This window comes from Scyliorhinus torazame, chromosome X, assembly GCF_047496885.1.
Source record: "Scyliorhinus torazame isolate Kashiwa2021f chromosome X, sScyTor2.1, whole genome shotgun sequence".
Lineage (NCBI taxonomy): Eukaryota > Metazoa > Chordata > Chondrichthyes > Carcharhiniformes > Scyliorhinidae > Scyliorhinus > Scyliorhinus torazame.
The window spans coordinates 2,596,631-2,616,516 of record NC_092738.1 but is presented as its reverse complement, the minus strand read 5'-3'; the positions used below and the strand labels follow the sequence as shown (position 1 = coordinate 2,616,516).

Below are 19,886 nucleotides of genomic sequence, written 5' to 3'. Positions count from 1 at the left end.
CCTCCCACAGTGCGGAGCTCCCTCAGCACTGACCCTCCCACAGTGCGGAGCTCTCTCAGCACTGACCCTCCCACAGTGTGGCGCTCCCTCAGCACTGACCCTCCCACAGTGCGGCACTACCTCAGCACTGACCCTCCCACAGTGCGGAGCTCCCTCAGCACTGACCCTCCGACAGTGCGGAGCTCCCTCAGCACTGACCCTCCCACAGTGCGGCGCTCCCTCAGCACTGACCCTCCCACAGTGCGGCGCTCCCTCAGCACTGACCCTCCCACAGTGCGGCGCTCCCTCAGCACTGACCCTCCCACAGTGCGGCGCTCCCTCAGCACTGACCCTCCCACAGTGCGGAGCTCCCTCAGCACTGACCCTCCCACAGTGCGGTGCTCCCTCAGCACTGACCCTCCCACAGTGCGGAGCTCCCTCAGCACTGACCCTCCCACAGTGCGGAGCTCCCTCAGCACTGACCCTCCCACAGTGCGGAGCTCCCTCAGCACTGACCCTCCCACAGTGCGGCACTCCCTCAGCACTGACCCTCCCACAGTGCGGCGCTCCCTCAGCACTGACCCTCCCACAGTGCGGCGCTCCCTCAGCACCGACCCTCCCACAGTGCGGAGCTCCCTCAGCACTGACCCTCCCACAGTGCGGCACTCCCTCAGCACTGACCCTCCCACAGTGCGGGCGCTCCCTCAGCACTGACCTTCCCACAGTGCGGCGCTCCCTCAGCACTGACCTTCCCACAGTGCGGGCGCTCCCTCAGCACTGACCCTCCCACAGTGCGGCGCTCCCTCAGCACTGACCCTCCCACAGTGCGGAGCTCTCTCAGCACTGACCCTCCGACAGTGCGGCACTCCCTCAGCGCTGACCCTCCCACAGTGCGGCGCTCCCTCAGCACTGACCCTCCCACAGTGCGGCGCTCCCTCAGCACTGACCCTCCCACAGTGCGGCGCTCCCTCAGCACTGACCCTCCCACAGTGCGGAGCTCCCTCAGCACTGACCCTCCCACAGTGCGGAGCTCCCTCAGCACTGACCCTCCCACAGTGCGGAGCTCCCTCAGCACTGACCCTCCGACAGTGCGGCGCTCCCTCAGCACCGACCCTCTCACAGTGCGGAGCTCCCTCAGCACCGACCCTCCGACAGTGCGGCGCTCCCTCAGCACCGACCCTCTCACAGTGCGGCGCTCCCTCAGCACTGACCCTCCCACAGTGCGGCGCTCCCTCAGCACCGACCCTCCCACAGTGCGGAGCTCCCTCAGCACCGACCCTCCCACAGTGCGGCGCTCCCCCAGCCCTGACCCTCCCACAGTGCGGCGCTCCCTCACCACTGACCCTCACACAGTGTGGCGCTCCCTCAGCACTGACCTTCCCACAGTGCGGAGCTCCCTCAGCACTGACCCTCCCACAGTGCGGAGCTCACTCAGCAACGACCCTCCCACCAGGCCCTGCAAGATGGCAGAGCACAGAACGATGCCACCTGGCCCATCGTGAACCGAGCAGCACCGGTCCCGAACTTTGAGGGTTTGTTGCGCTTGTGAGAGAAAAGAGAGACCCTGAACGACAGTGTCATGGTATGTGACCGCGCCCTAACCTTCATTCGTTCCTTCACCCCCCCAGGTACCAACGTGTGCGCCCACATCAATGGCGGCTGCCAGCAGCTCTGCCTGTACCGGGGCAACGCCCAGCGTACCTGCGCCTGCGCGCACGGAATGCTGGCGGACGACGGGGTCAGCTGCCGGGAGTACGACGGCTACCTGCTGTACTCGGAGCGCACCATCCTCAAGAGCATCCACCTGTCGGACGAGAACAACCTCAACTCGCCCGTCAAGCCCTTCGAGGACCCCGACTCCATGAAGAATGTCATCGCCCTGGCCTTCGACTACGGCAACAGCGCCAAGGCCGGCAACCGCATCTTCTTCAGCGACATCCACTTCGGCAACATCCAGCAGATCAGCGACGACGGCTCGGGGCGGAGAACCATCGTGGAGAGTGAGTGCCCGCCGTTCTCTCTCTCTCTCTCTGTCTCTCTGTCTCTCTCTCTGTCTCTCGGTCTGTCTCTGTCTCTCTGTCTCTCTGTCTCTCTCTCTGTCTCTCTCTCTGTCTCTCTGTCTCTCTGTCTCTCGGTCTGTCTCTGTCTCTCTGTCTCTCTGTCTCTCTCTCTCTCTCTCTCTCTCTCTGTCTCTCTCTGTCTCTCTCTGTCTCTCTCTGTCTCTCTCTGTGTCTCTCTGTCTCTCTCTGTCTCTCTGTCTCTCTCTGTCTCTCTCTCTGCCTCTCTCTCTCTGTCTCTCTCTGTCTCTGTCTCTCTCTCTCTGTCTCTCTCTGTCTCTGTCTCTCTCTGACTCTCTCTCTCTGACTCTCTCTCTGTCTCTCTCTCTCTGTCTCTCTCTCTCTCTGTCTCTCTCTCTCTGTCTCTCTCTCTGACTCTCTCTCTGACTCTCTCTCTGTCTCTCTCTTTCTCTCTCTCTGTCTCCCTGTCTCTCTCCCTGTCTCTCTCCCTGTCTCTCTCTCTCTCTCTCTCTCTCTCTCTCTCTCTCTCTCTCTCTGTCTCTCTCTGTCTCTCTCTCTGTCTCTCTCTCTGTCTCTCTCTCTGTCTCTCTCTCTGTCTCTCTCTCTGTCTCTCTCTCTGTCTCTCTCTCTGTCTCTCTCTCTGACTCTCTCTCTCTCTGACTCTCTCTCTCTCTGACTCTCTCTCTCTCTGTCTCCCTGTCTCTCTCTCTCTGGCTCTCTCTCTCTGGCTCTCTCTCTCTGTCTCTCTCTCTCTCTCTCTCTCTCTGTCTCTCTCTCTCTGTCTCTCTCTCTCTGTCTCTCTCTCTGTGTGTCTCTCTCTCTCTCTGTCTCTCTCTCTCTGTCTCTCTCTCTCTGTCTCTCTCTCTGTCTCTCTCTCTGTCTCACTCTCTGTCTCACTCTCTGTCTCTCTCTCTGTCTCTCTCTCTGTCTCTCTCTCTGTCTCTCTCTCTGTCTCTCTCTCTGTCTCTCTCTCTGTCTCTCTCTGTCTCTCTCTGTCTCTCTCTGTCTCTCTCTGTCTCTCTCTCTCACTCTCTCACTCTCTCTGTCTCTCCCTGTCTCTCTCCCTGTCTCTCTGTCTCTGTCTCTGTCTCTGTCTCTCTCTCTGTCTCTGTCTCTCTCTATGTCTCTCCCTGTCTCTCTCTCTCTGTCTCTCTCTCCCTGTCTCTCTCTCCCTGTCTCTCTCTCTCCCTGTCTCTCTCTCCCTGTCTCTCTCTCCCTGTCTCTCTCTCCCCCTGTCTCTCTCTCCCCCTGTCTCTCTCTCCCCCTGTCTCTCTCTCTCCCTGTCTCTCTCTCTCCCTGTCTCTCTCTCTCCCTGTCTCTCTCTCTCCCTGTCTCTCTCTCTCCCTGTCTCTCTCTCTCCCTGTCTCTCTCTCTCCCTGTCTCTCTCTCTCCCTGTCTCTCTCTCTCCCTGTCTCTCTCTCTCCCTGTCTCTCTCTCTCCCTGTCTCTCTCTCTCCCTGTCTCTCTGTGTCTCTCTGTCTCTCTCTCTCTGTCTCTCTCTCCCTGTCTCTCTCTCTCCCTGTCTCTCTCTCTCCCTGTCTCTCTCTCTCCCTGTCTCTCTCTCTCCCTGTCTCTCTCTCTCCCTGTCTCTCTCTCTCTCTCTGTCTCTGTCTCTCTGGAAGTTGATTAGTGTTTAGTTTTCCTCCGATGCTGCAAGTCTGGGGTGACCCACTGCTCCCTGGGCCCAGGGTAACCACCGCGGTTCCTGTAGACAACCATGCCCACTTCCTCCCTCCAACAACAACAACAACTGCATTTCATTTAAGTAGCACATTTTAATGTCGTAAGTCTTCCCCGAATAACTTCCACCGGGGGGGTAAATAAGAACCAGTTTCACACTGGCCGACGTGAGGCAAGATCTTATGAGGAAAGGCTTGACATCCGATCGATCCGGGTCGTCGCTGATGTGAGCGTTAACGCAACACAGCCGAGCGGATCTTCCTGTTTGCCGGAAAGTCACAGGTCCATTAAACAACCGTGGATCATGACGACAGAAATGAGACGAAAGGGGAAACAGAGGGACGTAGATAAGCTGCAGCGCTGGGCTGAGAGGTGGCAGATGCAGTTTAATGCGGAAAAGTGTGAGGTGATTCATTTTGGGAGGAGTAACAGGAAGACTGAGTACAGGGCTAATGGTAAGATTCTTGGCCGTGTGGATGAGCAGAGAGATCTCGGTGTCCATGTACATAGATCCCTGAAAGTTGCCACCCAGGTTGAGAGGGTTGTTAAGAAGGCGTACGGTGTGTTAGCTTTTATTGGTGGAGGGACTGAGTTTCGGAGCCATGAGGTCACGTTGCAGCTGTACAAATCTCTGGTGCTGCCGCATTTGGAGTATTGCGTGCAATTCTGGTCACCGCATTATAGGAAGGACGTGGAAGCATTGGAAAGGGTGCGGAGGAGATTTACCAGGATGTTGCCGGGTATGGAGGGAAGATCTTATGAGGAAAGGCTGACGGACTTGAGGCTGTTTCCGTTAGAGAGAAGAAGGTTAAGAGGTGACTTAATTAAGGCATACAGGATGTTCAGAAGATTGGATAGGGTATCAGTGAGAGCCTTTTTCCTCGGATGGTGATGTCCAGCACGAGGGGACATACCTTTAAATTGAGGGGAGATAGATATAGGAGAGATGTCAGAGGTAGGTTCTTTACTCAGAGAGTAGTAAGGGCGTGGAATGCCCTGCCTGCAACAGTAGTGGACTCGCCAACACTAAGGGCATTCAAATGGTCATTGGATAGACATATGGACGATAAGGGAATAGTGTAGATGGGCTTTAGAGTGGTTTCACAGGTCGGCGCAACATCGAGGGGCCGAAGGGCCTGTACTGCGCTGGAATGTTCTATGTTCTAAGGGGGAGTGAGCTCCAGAGACGAGGTCAGTATCAATGGAAAGGGTTAGGGAGGGAGTTATAGAGCCCAGGGGTGCTGGAGGAGGTTACAGAGATAGGGAGAGGTGTAGGGGGCTGGAGGAGGTTACAGAGATAGGGAGGGTTGTAGGGGACTGGAGGTGGTTACAGAGATAGGGAGGGGTGTAGGGGGCTGGAGGAGGTTACAGAGATAGGGAGCGCTGTAGGGGGCTGGAGGAGGTTACAGAGATAGGGAGGGGTGTAGGGGGCTGGAGGAGGTTACAGAGATAGGGAGGGGTGTAGGGGGCTGGAGGAGGTTACAGAGATGGGGAGGGGTGCAGAGGGCTGGAGGAGGTTACAGAGATAGGGAGGGGTGTAGGGGGCTGGAGGAGGTTACAGAGTTAGGGAGGGGTATAGGGAACTGGAGGACGATACAGATACGGAGGGTTGGAGTGGGGCTGGAAGAGGTTACAGAGAGAGGGAGGGGTGTAGGGGCTGGAGGAGGTTACAGAGATAGGGAGGGGTGTATGGGGCTGGAGGAGGTTGCAGAGATGGGGAGGGTTGTAGAGGGCTGGAGGAGGTTGCAGAGATGGGGAGGGTTGTAGAGGGCTGGAGGAGGTTACAGAGATAGGGAGGGGTGTAGGGGGCTGGAGGAGGGTACAGAGATAGGGAGGGGTGTAGGGGACTGGAGGAGGTTACAGAGATAGGGAGGGGTGTAGGGGCTGGAGGAGGTTACAGGGATAGGGAGGGGTGTAGGGGGCTGGATGAGGTTAAAGAGAGGGAGGGGTGTAGGGGAGCTGGAGGAGGTTACAGAGATAGGGAGGGGTGTAGGGGGGCTGGAGGAGGTTGCAGAGATGGGGAGGGTTGTAGGGGACTGGAGGAGGTTACAGAGAAAGGGAAGGTTGTAGGGGCTGGAGGAGGATACAGAGATAGGGAGGGGTGTGGGGGGCAGGAGGTGGTTGCAGAGATAGGGAGGGGTGTAGGTGGCTGGAGGAGGTTACAGAGATAGGGAGGGGTGTAGGGGACTGGAGGAGGTTACAGAGATAGGGAGGGGTGTAGGGGACTGGAGGAGGTTACAGAGATAGGGAGGGGTGTAGGGGACTGGAGGAGGTTACAGAGATAGGGAGGGGTGTAGGGGACTGGCGGTTGTTACAGAGATAGGGAGGGGTGTCGGGGCTGGAGGAGGTTACAGAGATAGGGAGGGGTGTAGTGGACCGGAGCAGGTTACAGAGATAGGGAGGGGTGTAGGGGACTGGAGGAGGTTACAGAGATAGGGAGGGTGTAGGGGGCTGGAGGAGGTTACAGAGATAGGGAGGGGTGTCGGGGCTGGAGGAGGTTACAGAGATAGGGAGGGGTGTAGGGGACTGGAGCAGGTTACAGAGATAGGGAGGGGTGTAGGGGACTGGAGGAGGTTACAGAGATAGGGAGGGCTGAAGGGGGCTGGAAGAGGTTACAGAGATAGGGAGGGGTGTAGGGGGCTGGAGGAGGTTACAGAGATAGGGAGGGGTGAAGGGGACGGGAGGAGGTTACAGAGATGGGGAGGGTTGTAGGGGACTGGAGGAGGTTACAGAGATGGGGAGGGTTGTAGGGGGCTGGAGGGGGTTACAGAGATGGGGAGGGTTCTAGGGGGCTGGAGGAGGTTACAGAGATAGGGAGGGGTGTAGGGGGCTGGAGGAGGTTACAGAGATAGGGAGGGGTGAAGGGGACTGGAGGAGGTTACAGAGATAGGGAGGGTTGTAGGGGACTGGAGGAGGTTACAGAGATGGGGAGGGTTGTAGGGGGCTGGAGGAGGTTACAGAGATAGGGAGGGGTGTAGGGGGGCTAGGACGAGGTTACAGAGATAGGGAGGGGTGTAGGGGACTGGAGGAGGTTACAGAGATAGGGAGGGGTTTGGAGGCTGGAGGAGGTTAAAGAGAGGGTTGGGTGTAGGGGACTGGAGGAGGTTACAGAGATAGGGAGGGGTGTAGGGGACTGGAGGAGGTTACAGAGATAGGGAGGGGTGTAGGGGCTGGAGGAGGTTACAGAGATAGGGAGGGTGTAGGGGGCTGGAGGAGGTTACATAGATACGGAGGGGTGTCGGGGACTGGAGGACGTTACAGAGATAGGAAGGGGTGTAGGGGGGCTGGAGGAGGTTACAGAGATAGGGAGGGGTGCAGGGGGGCTGGAGGAGGTTACAGAGATAGGGAGGGGTGTCGGGGACTGGAGGAGGTTACAGGGATAGGGAGGGGTGTAGGGGCTGGAGGAGGTTAGAGATAGGGAGGGGTGTAGGGGACTGGAGGAGGTTACAGAGATAGGGAGGGGTGTAGGGGGACTGGAGGAGGTTACAGAGATAGGGAGGGGTGTAGGGGACTGGAGGAGGTTACAGAGATAGGGAGGGTGTAGGGGGCTGGAGGAGGTTACAGAGATAGGGAGGGGTTGTTGGGGACTAGAGGAGGTTACAGAGATAGGGAGGGGTGTAGGGGGCTGGAGGAGGTTACAGAGATAGGGAGGGGTGTAGGGGCTGGAGGAGGTTATAGAGATAGGGAGGGGTGTAGGGGGCTGGAGGAGGTTCCAGAGATAGGGAGGCGTGTAGGGGGCTGGAGGAGGTTACAGAGATAGGGAGGGGTGTAGGGGGCTGGAGGAGGTTACAGAGATAGGGAGGGGTGTAGGGGACTGGAGGAGGTTATAGAGATAGGGAGGGGTGTAGGGGGCTGGAGGAGGTTCCAGAGATAGGGAGGGGTGTAGGGGGCTGGGGGGAGGTGACAGAGATAGGGGGGGTGTAGGGGGCTGGAGGAGGTTACAGAGATAGGGAGGGGTGTAGGGGACTGGAGGAGGTTACAGAGCTCGGGAGGGATGTAGGGACTGGAGGAGGTTACAGAGATAGGGAGGGTGTAGGGGGCTGGGCGAGGATACAGAGATAGGGAGGGGTGTTGGGGGCTGGAGGAGGTTACAGAGATAGGGAGGGGTGTAGGGGGCTGGAGGAGGTTACAGAGATAGGGAGGGGTGTAGGGGGCTGGGGGGAGGTGACAGAGATAGGGGGGGTGTAGGGGACTTGAGGAGGTCACAGAGTTGGGGAGGGGTGTAGGGGCTGGAGGAGGTTACAGAGATAGGGAGGGGTGTAGGGGCTGGAGGAGGTTACAGAGATAGGGAGGGGTGCAGGGGACTGGAGGAGGTTACAGAGATAGGGAGGGGTGTAGGGGACTGGAGGAGGTTACAGAGATAGGGAGGGGTGTAGGGGACTGGAGGACATTACAGAGATAGGGAGGGGTGTTGGGGGCTGGAGGAGGTTACAGAGATAGGGAGGGGTGTAGAGGGGCTGGAGGAGGTTACAGAGATAGGGAGGGGTGGGTCGAATACGGATTTTGTCGGTCCGGGCTGGGGAGTCAAGACAGGGAGCCATTTGAACACCCGGATGGGATTTTCGAAACAATTGAGTCCAGTAAGGGCAGGCTGGCAGGCGGTGGGGGGGGGGGGGGGGGGGGGGTGCGGGGGTGCGGGGGACAGAGGGCACGAGCGAACTGTTATGTCGGAAAGTGACAAGGTCCCTTTGGACGACGGCGAGCCTCCCTCGCTCTCTCTCTCTCTCGCAGACGGGGGGCGCCCCGCTGTGTTGACGGGCAGTCCTGCGAGAGCTGAGGTCCGGCCTGGGTTTTCTGGCGACGTCGAGACCACGAGGGTGGGGGCGGGTCGAGCGAGACGTGCCTCCGAACCGGTGAGATGATGGCCCCCGTCCTGGTCAGACTCTGGCCGCCCCTTCCAGCAGGGGAAACGGAAGACCCTGGCGTTTTCCCTCTCCGCTCTCTCCCCCCGCAAATCGCGGCGTATCCGACTCTCCCCCGGGGAGACTGCAAACGCGTCCCGATGTTCCTCATCCGAGATGCGAGCGTCGCTGAGACGTGTCCAACAATTATCCCTGTTTCCGACTCGCGAAGGTGGTGGGCGGGGGCTGCTAGGGGTGAGGGGGTGGGGGGGGGTGGCGGGTGGGGGTGGGGGGTGGGGGGCACAGGCCCCGGATTTTGGGAGGTGCCGTCTTGACGAGTTTGGAGATTCGCTGCGGCGCACCTACTGGACGCTACGCGCGGCTGCGGCTGCGCGTCGGAGGGAGGGAGTGTCGGAGGAGGGGGCGGTGGATGGTCCCGGGCGTCTCTGGTGCGGTTGGGAGCTGCGCGCACGTCTAGGCGAGCGGGGGGGGGGGGGGGGGGGGAGGGGAGGGTGTCCCAGCGCACCCCTCGGCTCGTGTCCCCGTTGAGAATCGGAGTGGATCGGCTGGCCCGTGCTCCCGGGAGTTTGAAAGGACGAGAGGCGCTCTTCCTGAGACACGTGGGATTCCCGGGAGTGGTTTGACAGGGGTTGGGAGGGGGGGGAGGGTGGTGGTGGGGGGTGCAGCTGAGGGGACGTTTCCTCCCGTGGGGGAATCGAGGGCCAGAGGGTGTAATCTCGGAGCGAGGGGGCCGTCCATTTGAGGCGCAGGCGAGGAGGAATTCTTCCCTCGGAATGGGAGGGTACGCGGAGAGGCCGGTTCGTTAAGTGTGTACGATTTTTAATGGGCTCGAGGGGAGGGTCGTGGGGGATGGGAGATGGAGGGTCAGATCGGACACTCGGAACGGGAGAGGGGGAGTCGATGGGCCGAATGGGCTAACTCCGTTCCAGCGCCGTGTGGGCTAAGGGCGCGGGGTTGTCGCTGCGTGCTGGGGCGGGTGGGGCTGATTGGCTCTGGGGGGGCGGGGGGAGGATCGCGGGCGTCGGCCGCTCGGCCGGGGCGGGCCTCACCCTGTTGCGGCGGACGAGCTGGCCCAGCTGCCGGCGGAAGTGCGGGGAGAAGGCGGCGTGGACCAGCGGGTTGGCCAGGGTGGAGCAGGAGGCCAGGAGCCGGGCGCAGACGGGGAAGGGGGCGCCGGCCACTCGCACCGCCCCGCCGCCCTCCGCCCGCAGGAACATGAGCGCGTACGAGGGCAGCCAGCAGGCGGCGAAGGAGAGGACCAGCGCCGCGGTCATGCGGGTGAGCCGGGCGGCGTGGGCGGGGGCCGGCAGGGCGCGGTCGGCCCCTCCCCGCCGACTGCGGAGGAGGAAGAGGAGGATCCGGCCGTACATAGTGGCGACGAGGAGCAAGGGGGCGACGAAGCCGGCCAGGAAGAGGGCGGCGCCGTACGAGAGCCCCGCCCCCGCCCCCTCCAGCGATGCCAGGCAGCTGCCCGAGCCGGGCCCCAGCCGCCGGTAGACCAGCTGGGGGGCGGCCAGGGCCAGAGCCGGGAGCCAGACCCCGAGGAGGGCCAGGGCGGCCGTCGCCCCCCCCCGCCCTCCCCCGGCCCGGGGCCCCCACCACGGTCAGGCAGCGGTGGACGGAGAGGGCGGCCAGGGTGAAGGCGCTGGCGGCGGAGCAGGCCCCGCCCACGAAGCCGACCGCCCGGCACAGCGGCTCGCCGAAGACCCAGCGGGCGGCCGCCACGGCCCCGGCGGTGAAGGGCAGGCAGGCCAGCTGCAGGCCGTCGGCGGCCGAGAGGTTGAGCAGGAGCGGGAGGTGGAGGGGGCGGGGGGCCCGGCCCCCGGCCCGCCCCCCCCCTCAGCAGCAGGGCCACCACCAGCCCGTGGCCCGCCCCGCCGCACAGGAAGACGGCGGCGTCCAGGACGGGCACCGCCAGGCGGGTGCCGGGCAGCAGCCAGCTCGGGGGGGCGCTGGAGTTGCGGCCGGGCCCGTCCAGGGTCGCCGGCGGATGCGGGGGGCCCCAGGCGCCGGGGAGTTCCGCAAGGCCCCGGCAGGTCGAGGGAGGCTCTCGCCGTCTCCAGGGGGCGTCCCGTCCGGCCTACGGACACTGGCGATCGCGTCCTGCTCGATTTCCCCACTCCAGCTAGGCCGAACCCAGCGACAAGGCCCACACCGACAGCAGAGACGACACCAGCAACACCGTCCGACGTATCACCTCGTCAGGAAGGAAGTCCGCTTGGTACAGCGGCAGCGGACAACGTCTTATCTGATGTTCTGACTCGGCAGACAGTGATTTGACAATTTATTGGGCCTAATCTTCGCTGTTGGCTATTGATTAATCTCCCTGCACCTGAGCAACCTGATAACATCCCCGAGTGATTCAAATCACTCCTCCACCCTCCCTATTCAACCCTCCCAATCTCTGTAACCTCCTCCACCCTCCCTATTCAACCCTCCCTATCTCTGTAACCTCCTCCAGTCCCCCTACACCCCTCCCTATCTCTGTAACCTCCTCCAGCCCCCTACACCCCTCCCTATCTCTGTAACCTCCTCCAGCCTCCCTACACCCCTCCCTATCTCTGTAACCTCCTCCAGCCCCCTACACCCCTCCCTATCTCTGTAACCTCCTCCAGCCCCCTACAACCCTCCCTATCTCTGTAACCTCCTCCAGCCCCCCTACACCCCTCCCTATCTCTGTAACCTCCTCCAGCCCCGACAATCCTCCCTATCTCTGTAACCTCCTCCAGACCCTACACTCCTCCCTATCTCTGTAACCTCCTCCAGCCCCGACACCCCTCCCTATCTCTGTAACCTCCTCCAGTCCCCTACACCCCTCCCTATCTCTGTAACCTCCTCCATCCCACTACACCCCTCCCTATCTCTGTAACCTCCTCCAGCCCCTACACCCCTCCCTATCTCTGTAACCTCCCCCAGGCCCCTACACCCCTCCCTATCTCTGTAACCTCCTCCAGCCCCCCTACACCCCTCCCTATCTCTGTAACCTCCTCCAGCCCCCTACAACCCTCCCTCTCTCTGTAACCTCCTCCAGCCCCCTACACCCCTCCCTATCTCTGTAACCTCCTCCAGCCCCCCCTACACCCCTCCCTATCCCTGTAACCTCCTCCAGCCCCCCTACACCCCTCCCTATCTCTGTAACCTCCTCCAGTCCCTACACCCCTCCCTATCCCTGTAACCTCCTCCAGCCCCCTACATCCCTCCCTATCTCTGTAACCTCCTCCAGTCACCTACACACCCTCCCTATCTCTGTAACCTTCTCCAGATCTCTACACCCCTCCCCATCTCTGTAACCTCCTCCAGCCTACTACACCCCTCCCTATCTCTGTAACCTCCTCCAGTCCCTACACCCCTCCCTATCTCTGTAACCTCCTCCAGCCCCCTACACCCCTCCCTATCTCTGTAACCTCCTCCAGTCCCTACACCCTCCCTATCTCTGTAACCTCCTCCAGCCCCCTACACCCCCTCCCTATCTCTGTAACCTCCTCCAGCCCCCTACATCCCTCCCTATCTCTGTAACCTCCTCCAGCCCCTACAACCCTCCCTGTCTCTGTAAACTCCTCCACCCCCCTACATCCCTCCCTATCTCTGTAACCTCCTCCAGCCCCCCTACAACCCTCCCTATCTCTGTAACCTCCTCCAGCCCCCTACAACCTTCCCTATCTCTGTAACCTCCTCCAACCCCCTACACCCCTCCCTATCTCTGTAACCTCCTCCACCCACCTACACCCCTCCCTATCTCTGTAACCTCCTCCAACCCCCTACACCCCTCCCTATCTCTGTAACCTCCTCCAGCCCCCTACAACCTTCCCTATCTCTGTAACCTCCTCCAACCCCCTACACCCCTCGCTCTCTCTGTAACCTCCTTCAGTCCCCCTACACCCCTCCCTATCTCTGTAACCTCCTCCAGCCCCCTACACCCCTCCCTATCTCTGTAACCTCCTCCAGTCCCCCTACACTCCTCCCTATCTCTGTAACCTCCTCCAGTCCCCTACACCCCTCCCTATCTCTGTAAACTCCTCCAGTCCCCTACAACCCTCCCTATCTCTGTAAACTCATTCAAAACTGTAAGGGTGGTCAGAGGGGGCTGGAGGAGGTTACAGAGATAGGGAGGGGTGTAGGGGCTGGAGGAGGTTACAGAGAAGGGAGGGGTGTAGGGGGCTGGAGGAGGTTACAGAGATAGGGAGGGGTGTAGGGGGCTCGAGGAGGTTACAGAGATAGGGAGGGGTGTAGGGTGCTGGAGGTGGTTACAGAGATAGGGAAGGTTGTTGGGGGCCGGAGGAGGTTACAGTGATAGGGAGGGGTGTAGGGGGCTGGAGGAGGTTACAGAGATAGGGAGGGGTGGAGGGGGCTGGAGGAGGTTACAGAGATAGGGAGGGTTCATGGGGACTGGAGGAGGTTACCGAGATAGCGAGGGGTGTAGGGGGCTGGAGGAGATTACAGAGCTAGGGAGTGGTGTAGGGGGGCTGGAGGAGGTTACAGAGATAGGGAGGGGCGTAGGGGGCTGGAGGAGGTTACAGAGATAGGGAGGGGTGTAGGGGCTGGAGGAGGTTACAGAGATAGGGAGGGGTGTAGGGGACGGTAGGAGGTTACAGAGATAGGGAGGGGTGTAGGGGGCTGGAGGAGGTTACAGAGATAGGGAGGGGTGTAGGGGGCTGGAGGAGGCTACAGAGATAGGGAGGGGTGTAGGGGGCTGGAGGAGGTTACAGAGATAGGGAGGGGTGTAGGGGGCTGGAGGAGGTTACAGAGATAGGGAGGGGTGTAGGGGACGGTAGGAGGTTACAGAGATAGGGAGGGGTGTAGGGGGCTGGAGGAGGTTACAGAGATAGGGAGGGGTGTAGGGACTGGAGGAGGTTACAGAGATAGGGAGGGGTGTAGGGGGCTGGAGGAGGTTACAGAGATAGGGAGGGGTGTAGGGACTGGAGGAGGTTACAGAGATAGGGAGGGTTGTAGGGGGCTGGAGGAGGTTACAGAGATGGGGAGGGGTGTAGGGACTGGAGGAGGTTACAGAGATAGGGAGGGTTGTAAAAACCGGAAGGGGGTAAAAGAATGGGGCGCAAATCCGAGGCGACTACGCGATGGGCCGAATGGACGGTACTGTCCTGGGATTGACTGACTGTCTCCTCTTCTCTCTGCCTCTCGCTGGGTTCAGATGTCGGGTCAGTGGAGGGACTTGCTTACCACCGGGCCTGGGACGCCCTGTACTGGACGAGCTACACCACCTCGACCATCACCCGACACAGCATCGACCAGAACCGCCAGGGGGCGTTCGAGCGCGAGACGGTGGTCACCATGTCGGGCGACGATCACCCGCGAGCTTTCGTCCTGGACGAGTGCCTCAGGTAAGGTCCCGTCGGAGAGAATACTCCCTCCGCTGTGTCGGAATCGAGATGGGGAGGGGTCGTAGGGGGGCTGGAGGAGGTTACAGAGATAGGGTGGGGTGTAGGAGGCTGGAGGAGGTTACAGAGATGGGGAGGGTGTAGGGGGGCTGGAGGAGGTTACAGAGATAGGGAGGGATGTAGGGGGGCTGGAGGAGGTTACAGAGATAGGGAGGGGTGCAGGGGGCTGGAGGAGGTTACAGAGATAGGGAGGGGTGTAGGGGGCTGGAGGAGGTTACAGAGATAGGGAGGGTTGTAGGGGGGCTGGAGGAGGTTACAGAGATAGGGAGGGGTGTAGGGGGCTGGAGGAGGTTACAGAGATAGGGAGGGGTGTAGGGGGATGGAGGAGGTTACAGAGATAGGGAGGGTGTAGGGGGCTGGAGGAGGTTAGAGAGACAGGGAGGGGTGTAGGGGACTGGAGGAGGTTACAGAGATAGGGAGGGGTGTAGGGGACTGGAGGAGGTTACAGAGATAGGGAGGGTTGTAGGGGGCTGGAGGGGGTGACAGAGGTGGGGAGGGGTGTCGGGGGCTGGAGGGGGTGACAGAGGTGGGGAGGAGTGTAGGGGACTGGAGGGGGTGACAGAGATAGGGAGGGGTGCAGTGGGGGGGAGGAGGTTACAGAGATAGGGAGGGGTGTAGGGGCTGGAGGAGGTTACAGAGATGGGGAGGGTTGTAGGGGGCTGGAGGAGGTTACAGAGATAGGGAGGGGTGTAGGGGACTGGAGGAGGTTACAGAGATAGGGAGGGGTGTAGGGGGCTGGAGGAGGTTACAGAGATGGGGAGGGTTGTAGGGGGCTGGAGGAGGTTACAGAGATAGGGAGGGGTGTAGGGGACTGGAGGAGGTTACAGAGATAGGGAGGGGTGTAGGGGGCTGGAGGAGGTTACAGAGATGGGGAGGGTTGTAGGGGGCTGGAGGAGGTTACAGAGATAGGGAGGGGTGTAGGGGACTGGAGGAGGTTACAGAGATAGGGAGGGGTGTAGGGGACTGGAGGAGGTTACAGAGATAGGGAGGGTTGTAGGGGGCTGGAGGGGGTGACAGAGGTGGGGAGGAGTGTCGGGGGCTGGAGGGGGTGACAGAGGTGGGGAGGAGTGTAGGGGACTGGAGGGGGTGACAGAGATAGGGAGGTGTGTAGGGGGCTGGAGGAGGTTACAGGGATAGGGAGGGTTGTAGGGGGCTGGAGGGGGTGACAGAGGTGGGGAGGAGTGTCGGGGACTGGAGGGGGTGACAGAGGTGGGGAGGGTGATATTCATGGCGGCTCAGACTATGAAAGTCTCCCTTTTTTCCGAAGTTTGATGTTCTGGACGAACTGGAATGAGGAGCATCCAAGTATCATGAGGTCGACTCTGGTGGGCTCGAGTGTTTTTATCATCATCGGAACCGATATCCGGACCCCGAACGGACTCGCTATTGATCACCAGGCTGAGAAACTCTACTTCTCAGACGCCTCGCTCGACAAGATCGAGAGATGCGAGTACGATGGCTCCAACAGACAGGTACATCACTCGGTCAGACCCACACTCGGAGCACCGTGCCCAGTCCCGGTCTCCGTGTCCCTCGGTCAGACCCACACTCGGAGCACCGTGCACAGTCCCGGTCTCCGTGTCCCTCGGTCAGACCCACACTCGGAGCACCGTGCGCAGTCCCGGTCTCCGTGTCCCTCGGTCAGACCCACACTCGGAGCACCGTGCACAGTCCCGGTCTCCGTGCCCCTCGGTCAGACCCACACTCGGAGCACCGTGCACAGTTCCGGTCTCCCTGTCCCTCGGTTAGACCCACACTCGGAGCACCGTGCACAGTCCCGGTCTCCATGTCCCTCGGTCAGACCCACACTCGGAGCACCGTGCACAGTCCCGGTCTCCGTGTCCCTCAGTCAGACCCACACTCGGAGCACCGTGCACAGTCCCGGTCTCAGTATCCCTCGGTCAGACCCACACTCGGAGCACCGTGCACAGTCCCGGTCTCAGTATCCCTCGGTCAGACCCACACTCGGAGCACCGTGCACAGTCCCGGTCTCAGTATCCCTCAGTCAGACCCACACTCGGAGCACCGTGCACAGTCCCGGTCTCAGTATCCCTCGGTCAGACCAACACTCGGAGCACCGTGCACAGTCCCGGTCTCCGAGTCCCTCGGTCAGACCCACACTCGGAGCACCGTGCACAGTCCTGGTCTCCGTGTCCCTCGGTCAGACCCACACTCGGAGCACCGTGCACAGTCCCGGACTCCGTATCCCTCGGTCAGACCCACACTCGGAGCACCGTGCACAGTCCCGGTCTCCGTGTCCCTCGGTCAGACCCACACTCGGAGCACTGTGCACAGTCCCGGTCTCCGTATCCCTCGGTCAGACCCACACTCGGAGCACCGTGCACAGTCCCGGTCTCCGTGTCCCTCGGTCAGACCCACACTCGGAGCACCGTGCACAGTCCCGGTCTCCGTGTCCCTCGGTCAGACCCACACTCGGAGCACCGTGCACAGTCCCGGTCTCCGTGTACCTCGGTCAGACCCACACTCGGAGCACCGTGCGCAGTCCCGGTCTCCGTGTCCCTCGGTCAGACCCACACTCGGAGCACCGTGCACAGTCCCGGTCTCCGTATCCCTAGGTCAGACCCACACTCGGAGCACCGTGCACAGTCCCGGTCTCCGTGTCCCTCGGTCAGACCCACACTCGGAGCACCGTGCACAGTCCCGGTCTCAGTTTCCCTCGGTCAGACCCACACTCGGAGCACCGTGCACAGTCCCGGTCTCCGTATCCCTAGGTCAGACCCACACTCGGAGCACCGTGCACAGTCCCGGTCTCCGTGTCCCTCGGTGAGACCCACATTCGGAGCACCGTGCACAGTCCCGGTCTCCGTATCCCTCGGTCAGACCCACACTCGGAGCCCCGTGCACAGTCCCGGTCTCCGAGTCCCTCGGTTAGAGTTGTTACCTGTCTGGCTGTGACTCCCGCCTCTCCTCCTCGGCCAGGTTATCCTGAAGTCGGAACCGGTCCACTCGTTCGGCCTGGCTGTGTACGGAGACTACATCTTCTGGACGGACTGGGTTCGAAGGGCGGTGCTACGGGCCGACAAGTATACTGGGGGTCATCTCCGCGTTCTGCGTGCGGACATCCCACAGCAACCCATGGGAATTATCGCTGTGGCGAATGACACCAACAATTGTGAGTCGCCTCGGGGAGTTGGGGGGTAAGAGGGGAGGGGTCTTGGGTGGGCTGGGCAAGGGGCGGAGGTGGTCTTCGCATCAAACCTTCTCCACCCAGTGAAATAAGAAGCATCCGTGGTGGGGATTCCGTTGTCTCCCCCCACTCCCCGCGGGAGCAAGTCCCACATTCTCCCCCCACTCCCCGCGGGAGCGAGTCCCACATTCTCCCCCACTCCCCGCGGGAGCGAGTCCCACATTCTCCCCCACTCCCCGCGGGAGCGAGTCCCACGTTCTCCCCCACTCCCCGCGGGAGCGAGTCCCACATTCTCCCCCACTCCCCGCGGGAGCCGGTCCCACATTCTCCCCCACTCCCCGCGGGAGTGTGTCCCACATTCTCCCCCACTCCCCGCGGGAGCGAGTCCCCCATTCTCCCCCACTCCCCGCTGGAGCGAGTCCCACATTCTCCCCCACTCCCCGCGGGAGCGAGCCCCACATTCTCCCCACTCCCCGAGGGAGTGAGTCCCACATTCTCCCCCGCGGGAGCGATCCCACATTCTCCCCCACTCCCCGCGGGAGCGAGTCCCCCATTCTCCCCGCTCCCCCGTGGGACCGAGTCCCACATTCTCCCCCCACTCCCCGCGGGAGCGAGTCCCACATTCTCCCCCCACTCCCCGCGGGAGCCAGTCCCACATTCTCCCCACTCCCCGTGGGAGCGAGTCCCACATTCTCCCCACTCCCCGCGGGAGCGAGTCCCACATTCTCCCCCCACTCCCCGCGGGAGCGAGTCCCCCATTCTCCCCCACTCCCCGCGGGAGCGAGTCCCACATTCTCCCCCACTCCCCGCGGGAGCGAGCCCCACATTCTCCCCCACTCCCCGCGGGAGCGAGTCCCCCATTCTCCCCCACTCCCCACGGGAGCGAGTCCCCCATTCTCCCCCACTCCCCGCGGGAGCGAGTCCCACATTCTCCCCCGCTCCCCGCGGGAGCGAGTCCCACATTCTCGCCCGCAGATATTGAGAGATCCGGGAGGGTTTGCAGATGTGGGACACCGTTTCCGTTTCTCGAACGCGTTGGTGAATCGCGGCTGACTCTCCTCGGACTAACTCCGTCACCAACCATCTTGTGTGCTTTGTCTCCTCTTCGCTGCATCACTCAGTACGTACCTGGCCTGCATGCTAAACATTCCTCACCATCAGGTATGTCTCTCTGTCTTCCGCGTTCCGTTTGACGCTCTCTCTCCCTCTCGCTCTCGCTCTCCCTCTCACTCTCTCCCTCTCCCTCTCTCGCGCTCTCTCTCTCTCCCTCTCTCTCTCTCTCTCTCTCTCTCTCCCTCTCTCCCTCTCTCTCTCTCTCGCTCCCTCTCGCTCTCGCTCCCTCTCGCTCTCCCTCTCGCTCTCCCTCTCGCTCTCTCCCTCTCCCTCTCTCGCGCTCTCTCTCTCTCTCTCTCCCTCCCTCTCCCTCTCGCTCCCTCTCGCTCTCTCTCTCGCTCTCTCTCTCGCTCTCTCTCTCGCTCTCTCTCTCGCTCTCTCCCTCTCTCTCTCTCTCTCTCTCCCTCTCTCGCTCTTGCTCTCCCCTTCTCTCTCTCTCGCTCTCACTCTCTCACACTCTCAATCTCATTCTCTCCCTCACTCACTCTCTCACTCTCCTCTCTCTCTTTCTCTACTTCTCGCTCTCTCTCTCCCCCTCTCTCCCCCTCTCTCTGCCTATCTATCCCTCTCTCTCCCTCTCTCTCTCACTCTCCTCACTCTCTCTCTCCTTCTCGCTCTCTCTCTCGCTCTCTCTCGCTCTCTCTCGCTCTCTCTCGCTCTCTCCCTCTCTCTTCCTTTCCTCCCTCTCGCTCTCCCTCCCTCTCGCTCTCCCTCTCGCTCTCGCTCTCGCTCTCCCTCTCGCTCTCCCTCTCTCTCGCTCTCTCTCTCGCTCTCTCTCTCGCTCTCTCTCTCCCTCTCGCTCTCCCTCACGCTCTCCCTCACGCTCTCCCTCACGCTCTCCCTCACGCTCTCCCTCACGCTCTCCCTCACGCTCTCCCTCTCGCTCTCCCTCTCGCTCTCCCTCTCGCTCTCCCTCTCGCTCTCCCTCTCGCTCTCCCTCTCGCTCTCCCTCACGCTCTCCCTCACGCTCTCCCTCACGCTCTCCCTCACGCTCTCCCTCACGCTCTCCCTCACGCTCTCCCTCACGCGCTCTCTCTCTCGCGCTCTCTCTCGCTCTCTCCCTCTCTCTTCCTTTCCTCCCTCTCGCTCTCCCTCTCCCTCTCGCTCTCCCTGTCCCTCTCGCTCTCCCTCTCCCTCTCGCTCTCCCTCTCGCTCTCCCTCTCGCTCTCCCTCTCGCTCTCCCTCTCGCTCTCCCTCTCGCTCTCGCTCTCGCTCTCGCTCTCGCTCTCGCTCTCGCTCTCCCTCTCGCTCTCGCTCTCGCTCTCCCTCTCGCTCTCCCTCTCGCTCTCGCTCTCGCTCTCCCTCTCGCTCTCCCTCCCGCTCTCCCTCTCGCTCTCCCTCACGCTCTCCCTCACGCTCTCTCTCTCTCGCTCTCTCTCTCGCGCTCTCTCTCTCGATGCTGTGTTCCGTCGGGCGGAGGCGTTAGCGTGGGTGTGGGGAATGGACGGGGAAACGGGTTTTCAAATTCTCCTCCTTGCTGTCTGCTCCCCTCCGTCCTCCCTATCTCCATCACCTCGTCCAGCCCCCTACACCCCTCCCCATCTCTGTAACCTCCTCCAGCCCCTACACCCCTCCCTATCTCTGTAACCTCCTCCAGCCCCCTACACCCCTCCCCATCTCTGTAACCTCCTCCAGCCCCCTACACCCCTCCCTATCTCTGTAACCTCCTCCAGCCCCCTACACCCCTCCCT

The 19,886-nt window shown here is 61.5% G+C and overlaps 1 protein-coding gene across 1 annotated transcript in view; it reads left to right on the top strand.

The window, feature by feature from the left end:
* LOC140405320 (low-density lipoprotein receptor-related protein 1-like) overlaps positions 1 to 19,886 on the top strand; it is a 69,240-nt gene that overhangs the window by 21,412 nt on the left and 27,942 nt on the right. The window contains exons 5-8 of the mRNA XM_072493611.1: positions 1,608 to 1,979; positions 13,688 to 13,877; positions 15,202 to 15,406; positions 16,875 to 17,067. Coding sequence (XP_072349712.1) covers positions 1,608 to 1,979; positions 13,688 to 13,877; positions 15,202 to 15,406; positions 16,875 to 17,067 — 960 coding nt within the window. The remainder of the gene's footprint in view (positions 1 to 1,607; positions 1,980 to 13,687; positions 13,878 to 15,201; positions 15,407 to 16,874; positions 17,068 to 19,886) is intronic.